At 56.6% G+C, this 7,499-nt stretch overlaps 1 protein-coding gene across 1 annotated transcript; it reads right to left on the bottom strand.

Moving 5' to 3' along the window:
* Window positions 1-1,778: 1,778 nt before the first annotated feature.
* Window positions 1,779-7,095, bottom strand: MRPS18B (mitochondrial ribosomal protein S18B). Its single transcript, XM_075071476.1, has 6 exons — window positions 6,894-7,095; window positions 5,354-5,504; window positions 4,832-4,929; window positions 3,363-3,441; window positions 2,351-2,437; window positions 1,779-2,184 (listed from the first exon to the last, which is right to left on the bottom strand). Exons 1-6 carry the CDS (start codon window positions 6,981-6,983, stop codon window positions 1,970-1,972), a joined length of 720 nt encoding a protein of 239 aa, XP_074927577.1. The 5' UTR covers window positions 6,984-7,095; the 3' UTR covers window positions 1,779-1,969.
* Between the last annotated feature and the right edge of the window lie 404 nt (window positions 7,096-7,499).

Consider the following 7,499-nt stretch of genomic DNA (forward strand, 5'->3'; position numbering starts at 1 on the left):
GCGCTTCCGTCTAGCAACCCGCGCACCGCCCCCTAGCGACACCCCGCTTCCGTGGCAACAGTCCCGCGCCTGGTCCCGCCCCTAGCAACCGGGCCTCCCTAGCAACCACGGCCTTCAGCTTGACCCGCCCCTCTCTCACTCTGCTCCCTCCCCCCCAAAATGGGCCAGGGGCGCCTGTCACCCCTCCCCCTCCCAGAGCATCATGAGTAATGAGTGCCCACCAGCCCTGCCCCAGAGCATGATGGGTAAATGGCCGCCTCCTGCCCCAAGGCATGATAGTGGAGGATTCCTGCCCCAGGGCATGATGGGTAATAGCTGCTCCTTGTCCTAGAGCATGATGGGTAATGAGTGCCCCTCACCATGCTGGGTAAGGGGTGCTCATCATTTCTGCTCCAGGGCATCATGGGTGATAAGATCCCTGTAGCTGTCCCCCAAATCCAGGTCTGCCCAATACTGGGGAGCACCCAAAGCCTCATCACCCTCAAACTAGGGGATCCACCTAATCTGCCTCCCATTATGGGGGGCTTCCCATGGGCTGCCCTCCAAATAGAGGGATCCACCAATTTATGATCAGCAATATAGGGGATTTCCCCCACCCCAGCCTCACCCTCTTAATTAGAGGACCCATTTAATCTGGCTCAAATAAGGAACTACCTCTACCTCTTCCAATGCATGGGACACCCCAATCTGGTCTCCATCATAGGGATCCTTCCAATAAACAAGTCCTGCTCCCTGAAGTTGCCTAACCTACAATAGGGACCCCCAGGACTGCCCCCCTCAGTCTGCCTTCCTCCACACTCCATAACCCCCCCTCCAAGCTGGTCCCCCTTATTATACAAGACCCCCCCAAGACAATGGCTCTCCCATCATAGGGTGCCCCAAGGACTATCCCCCTACCATAAGCACCTGAGAGAAGGGGTTCCCTAGCCCACTGAGGGGGTCCTAGGGACCTGATATTGGGGGTCAATTCCCAACTCTGACACAAACTCCCTGGGCAAGCACTTGTACCTCTATAAGCCTCAGGTTCCCTATCTATAAAATGGGGGTGAGCCTTCCTCGACCTCTTCTGTTCAGCTTGCAAGAGCTTTCAGGCAGGGACTGTCTCTTGCTGCGTGTCTGTGCAGCGCATGGGCCAATGGGCCCCTGATCTCAGTTGGGGCAGCTGTGGATAGGTGCCCTGTAGGCAGGCTGTGTCTGTGAACAGGCACGCGGGTGCACTGCGCATCTGATCGAGTGTGAGTGACTTGCATGTCTGCAATTGTCGAAGTGTTGCTGTTTTGGTGTGTTCCTGGGACTGGGTGGGCTGCATTGTAGGCTGGTCAGGGAGTAGACATGCTATCTGCTATGTCACCAGCTAAGCTGAGGTTTCTGCTACTGCCTGTCACTGCTCTGCTCCCCTTCCCCCTCGCCCAGCCTTCATCTGCCAGAACTGATCCAGCTTCCTGCTGCTACCATGGGGCATCTGGGGAAGAGATGGTAAGAACACAGGATCAGAGAGTCCCCTGGCCAGCATGGGCCCCAGCTGGCTCTCCTGGAGGAGCCTGACCATACACCCCAGAGATATGTGAAAATAGGTTTAAGCTGGGGCCGGATTGGAGCTGGCACCCCCTAGAGATGAAAGGCCCAGCATCCCATTCCCCACCCCCATAGCCAGCCAGTTCCTCTCCTCTGGGGGTGGATGGGAGCTTGTGCCCACTGAAGGGGAAAGGCCCCATGTCCCATTCCCAGTCCAGCTCAGCATTCCCAGCACACGGTGAATAACCACAGGGAGTCACTGCCAGCATCTTCCAGTTTATTCCCCACTGAAGGTTTGGACAAGTCATGGCCGGGAGCTGGGCAGCTTCAGCGCTATCCCTGCAGGGGTTGGAACCAGGGCCAGCTCATCAGGTGAGGCCAAAGGCCTGAGCTCCCCCAGGAGCTGCCCATCCCCCACGCCCCAGGACACTCCATCCAGTCCTGCCCTGGGTCCTCATGCCGGGCCGGTCTCCTCCTTCAGATAGTCCTTGTACATCCTGCGGATCCTGGCAATGTCCTTTTCAGGCGGCTGCTGCCACTCATACCAGGGGTACCAGGATGTCTGGCTCTGCAGGGAGGGGGCGGGGGGCGTCTTGGTCACCGCCTGGTGCTGGTTGGTGTAGTCCTTGCCTTGCAGCGTCACCAAGGGTATGTGGAAGCTCAAGAGCCCTGCAGGCGGCAGGGGAGGGAGGAAGGAAAGGCAGCTGGTGAGCAAGGCAGGAGTCAATCCCCATCCACAGCCCTGCTCCCCACAGCCCAGCTCTGCCGATGCCCCTCAATACCAACCTGCAGCCCCCTGCTATTCCCACTCAGTCATATCCAGCTCCCTACTCACCATGGTCACGAGCTTGGTCAATCGCCTGGGTCAAGCGTTTCTGCTGCTTCATGCAGACACCTGCAGTGGAAGGAGAGGGTAGCGTGTCTCAGAGGATGTAGAAACTGGGGTTTAGGGAGCTGACTGGGGTAGACTGATCCAGAGGCTCCTTTTCCATTTCTAAAAGGGACAGGCAGGACCCCAGGGGACAAAGAGGGTTTCCCAGGTTGGGGCTGGGCTGGATGGGGAGTCTCTATCTCCCTGGGAAACAGGCTGCACGGGGCGATGCTGCCCCATGGGAGGATGGGACCAGATGGGAAATGTCACCTTCTTGGTCAATTTCATCCTTCTCCCCTCATACCCGCAACAATTCCCCTCCCAGCATCCCCCATACACAGACTATCCTCTGGCCTCTTGGGCTATTCTCCCTCACCTCTGCACTACCCCAGCCTTCCCACTGCCTCTGCTTCCTCTCCCTTGGGGTCCCCACCCAGAACCAGGCAGATGGCTCCCTGCCCACCCCTTTGATCTAACTGGGAAAGTGGTTCCCTGTGGCAGACTCCAAGCCCCCCTGCACGGGGGGCGGGGGCGGGGGTGAACCCAACACTATCGTGTGCAACACAAGCATGCAAAAGCAGCATAGCTGAGGCGGATCCAACCTGGCGTGCAAAGCACAAATGTGGAAAAGCAGTGTGACTCACACTGGTCCTACATGCCGGTGTGCAAAGGGTGAGTGTGCAAAACTAGTTGGCTTGCACAGATACAACATGTGAGCATGCAAAAGTTGAGTGTGCNGGGGGGGGCACCATACAAACAGGGCCGACCTGAGGGAAGAAGTGGGGATCACAGAGTAGAGGGAGAGGGGAAAGAGGGGATCATACAGCCAGGGCAGGCCTTATGAAGAGGATTACAGAGCAGGGGTCATACAGCTGTGCCCAGGAAGCCCAGACCACGGTTTTTTTCTCTCTCCAGGTCAAGGGGTGGGGGTCATAGGCCCAGCCAGGGGGTGGCCCTAAGGGCCTGAGTTGGGCTCAGCCCTTTACCCTGTAGTCCACGTGGAGTTTCTGGTCTCGGCAGATGGGGCAGGGGTTCCCCACAATCTTCTCTCCTCTCTGGGGAACCAAACGAGACTGTTAGAGCTGAGCCGCCTCTCCACCCTGCTCACACCCCAGCCACAAAGCAGGACTAACGGTGGGCCAGACTCATGGGCCCATCTAGCCTGCTAGCCCGTCTCTGGCAGTCCTTAGCACAAGGTGAAGGTGCGAGCAACCCCTAGTGGTCAGATATGGAATAGCCTGTCTCCATAGACTGGCCTTCCTGACCTTCCTCATGCCCCAAAGCATCTGTCCCCTGCTATTATAATTATCCCAAGCTGTTCCCAAGGGCTTTACATCTGGAGATGGCAAAGCGCTTTGCTGTCTTTAGCCTCATTTTATACATGGGGAAACTGAGGCAGAAAAGGGCAGCGACTTGTCCATGGTCACCAGCAGAGGTAGGCACAGCAGCCCCACTCCAGGGGCCGGGCAGCCTCACCAGCTGTACTCTCAAATCCCACTAGACACTTCTCCAGCCTCCCCTGTCCTGGTCCCTTTCCGATACTCGCTGGGGATGATTCCGACCCCCGTGGACCAGCTGCTAACAGATCTAAGTTCTCTGGGTCCTGCTGACCTTCAAACTTCTCCTTGTTTGGTGTCACCTGCCATTTACCTTCCCATGCCTCTCATCAAACCACCCCTTTCTGATCTGCTATGGATCTCACCAAGGCTAGCCAGACCATTGGTCTTTTCACTCTCCTCCCACTTCTATATCCCACCCCCTGCTCTAACCACTAGAGACCCTACTCCCCACCCAAAACCCAGGAGTCCTGACTCCCAGGGCCTCTGCTCTAACCACTAGATCAGTGGTCCCCAACTTCTTCTGTCGCCCCCCACCTTACCTGTAATGGAACCTGTCAGCCACCTGTCTGCCAGGGAATTGTGGGACTGTGGCTGAAAGCGGAGCCCAAGCTGCAGCTAGGAGTGGGGCTGGAGCAGAGTTGGGTGCAGAGAGGGGCCGGATGGCGCTTTCTCTTCGCCCTTCCCCCCATTGTGGGGCTGACCTTGCTGCTTCTCCCTCCCCTCCATGGGGGTGCACCCCACAGTCCAAGGATCACTGCACTAGATCCACACTTTCTTCCTGGATTACAGACAAAACCCAGGAGTTGACTCCCAGCCCCCTTGCCCTAATCATTAGACCCCACTCCCCTCCCAGAGCAGGGTATAGAACTCAGGAGACCTGGCTCCCAGCCCCCCTGCTCTAACCACTTAACTGTGGAGCTCTTTCTTTGCTGGCATCTCTCCAACCGGCCTTGCTGAGGACAGCTCATGCCATAGGGTGGAGTCTGTGTGTCCACTGGCTCCCCCATGTGTTTCCTGGAGCCTGGGCCGCTGACAGGGGTGCTAGTCATTGGCCCCATGCCCTGCCCATGCTGAGGGGCAGGGCAAGGTGTGGGGTTGCACTCACTATGCAGGTCTTGCGGGTCTTCTGAGTGGGGATGGATCCCTTGTGGTTACGTCGATAGCCGAACCAGATGGGCTTGTCACCGTATTTCTCGATGTACTCTGCAAGGGGGGAAGGGAGAGTTAGCCATTCCCAGGTGAGGTTCACACCGAGGATCCTAGAGAACACGAGAGAGTGCAGCCTCTGTTGAATCAGACCCCCTGTACTGATGGGGAAACTGAGTCACATACATAGGAGGCTGGCCAATGATCATACTGGGAGTCTGGTCCAGAGATGGGAACCCAGGTGTCCTGACTCCCAGCCCCTCCCTGCCCCGCTGTAATCCACTAGACTCTCCTCCCCTCCCAGGGCAGGGCACAGAACCCAAGAATCCTGGATCCCAGGTCCGCTTCCCACCCCACTCAAGCCCCTAGACCACTTCCAGGAATCCTGAGCCTCTCACAAGGTTGCCCTCAGTGGTACCAGCCTGTGAAGCAGCAGGTCCAAGACCTAGCACCAACCCCTTCCCAGCTCCTGGCCGGATACCTTCCGTCTCTAGATACTCCCAGGGTTTCTCCTTAAAGCGCGATTCGGTGTCAAAGGCGACTGGCTCTGCTGACGCGGCTGGGTCCGTCTCCGTGCTGAACACCCGGAGCAGTGGGCGCTGGAGCCGCAGGAACGAGGCAGCAGGAGCAGCCTAAGAAAGGCCAAGTCAGGAAAGGAGAGAAAGGATCAGACCACCCCAATGAGTAGCTGTCCCTACAGTGTCTAGGATATTAGATAAGGATCAATGAAATGCAGCCACCTCTGGGGTGGGGCAGCTAGGGAACAGCAGCAGCACAGTAACATGGCACGGGGGAAGAGGGGGTTAATTCACCCATCACAGAACTGTGGCCACCTGTGGGGTGGGGCAGCTGGGGAACAGCCACACAGCAACATGCATACGGGAGAGGAGAATCACTCACCCATTACTGAAAACTGCACTGATTGGGCTTTGCAGGTACAATGGTTTGCCCCAGTGCTCTTGCCTGAACCCTTCCCTCTGCTCTGCAGCAGTTCATTGCTGAGCTTTACCAAGAGAAGGCTGCATTTCAGTGGAGCCAAATGCCATTCTGTGATGAAACAGCAGGGCTAGTGCATGTGAAAGAGTTTATCCTTGGGATTGGAAGATGCTAGCATGATTTTTTTAGCAAGCAACTTTAATGATATTTTTGCATTTAATTTCCTGGCTACTTTTAAGGAAAAAGCAAACAAACAGAGTAAGGACAAATGGATCTGCTGTCTGCAGCCGCCCTGTCCAGAGTTGCTGGACTCCATATGGAAACAACAGCAGAAAGCTGTGGCTCAGGTGGGTGGCCCAGTGGGCTCGTGCCTCAAAGCCGAAATAGCCTGCAGGCTCTCACAACAGGGCGCTGAGATCCCACATGACACAGCGATGCCCCACAACAGAGTAACACCATGCGAGGGGAATGTCATATCGTGCTGCAGTCCCGATCTGGCGTGGCCCAGCAATCAAGTTGGCAGGCTGGCTCAGCCCCGGATAACCGTGTTGTGTTATGTTGCAGTGCATAACCACAGCACTGCAGAGCAATGTGATGGCAGGGAGACTCCGGGAAGAGCAATAATGTCATGCCGCTCCCTGACCCACCCTTGTGGAGTCACAGCAGGACTATGCCAAGTCACATCATGTTGCCCAATGCCACACAGCACCATGACAGCATGATACCCACAATGTCACACTGCTATCCCTTAGCATGATGACCTCACAGCATGGCAGCCATGATGTCACATCACCACGATAACCTGACAGCAGTGCAGCCATGATGTCACACTGCTCCCACCCCTAAGGTGGGATGACCTCATGGCACTGCAATCATGATGCCACGCTGCCCCCTCATGGCATGATGGCATCATAGCAAGTGATTTTGGTGCAGGGCAGCTCTGACATCACATTCCACCCACCCTGGCACAATGACATCACAATAGACATTTCCGGTACAGCAATTGACGTCATTCCCACAAAGTGATATATGCAATGACATCACAGTACATGGCCCCAGCCGGCCCTCTTAGCCCCGCTCCTCACCTGGGCCCAGAAGAGCCTCGGGAACAGAGCCAGCCCAGGGAGGCTGCTCGCGGCCCTTCGCAGTAACATAGTACCCCTGGAAGCCGCCATCTTGCGGTACGGTGATATGTGCGCATGCGTGGTGACTAACGCAAATCAAAGCAGCCTTGGCAGCAGCCATCTTTTTCCACGTGACCACCGAGTTAGTGCGGTCACGCCTTCGCTTGTTTATTTTTTTTAACGCCACGTCTAACTCGACAACTCTCTCCCGTGTGGGCTCGTAGGTTAGAAAGAAATGTTGCAAGGATTAATAGGTTTAGTTTTAAAAGTGCGGGATGATCATTGCGCATGCGCTGACCCATTTGTTGGCGCGCCTGCGCACAGCTCGGAGCGGCATAAAAACTGCGCCACAAGCTGGACAATACCGGGCGTTGGCTGCGCATGCGCACAACCTTCAGGACGCTAGTTAAGGAGAATCAGCCGGCCCGACCTGCGTGCATGCGGGTATACAGAGTCTCGTGACACTTCCGCAAGGGCGTTGCCCGCCAGCCAAACCCGGTCACCTCGCCTGTCCCCTTTGCGCACGCGTGCTGGGGTCCCTTCCTAACTGCGTCACAACTGTTGCCC

The sequence above is a fragment of the Chelonoidis abingdonii genome, chromosome 12, assembly GCF_003597395.2.
Source record: "Chelonoidis abingdonii isolate Lonesome George chromosome 12, CheloAbing_2.0, whole genome shotgun sequence".
Classification (NCBI taxonomy): Eukaryota; Metazoa; Chordata; order Testudines; family Testudinidae; genus Chelonoidis; species Chelonoidis abingdonii.

Bases quoted from the DNA above. Each gene is read 5' to 3' on its own strand.
- MRPS18B (XM_075071476.1), bottom strand. From the start codon at position 6,983: ATGGCGGCTTCCAGGGGTACTATGTTACTGCGAAGGGCCGCGAGCAGC. The intron at 3,442-4,831 runs GTGAGTGCAACC...TTGGTTCCCCAG, and splicing joins AGACCCGCAAGACCTGCATA to AGAGGAGAGAAGATTGTGGG. The intron at 2,438-3,362 runs GAGCCCAACTCA...ACATCCTCTGAG, and splicing joins GGACTACAGGGTAAAGGGCT to ACACGCTACCCTCTCCTTCC.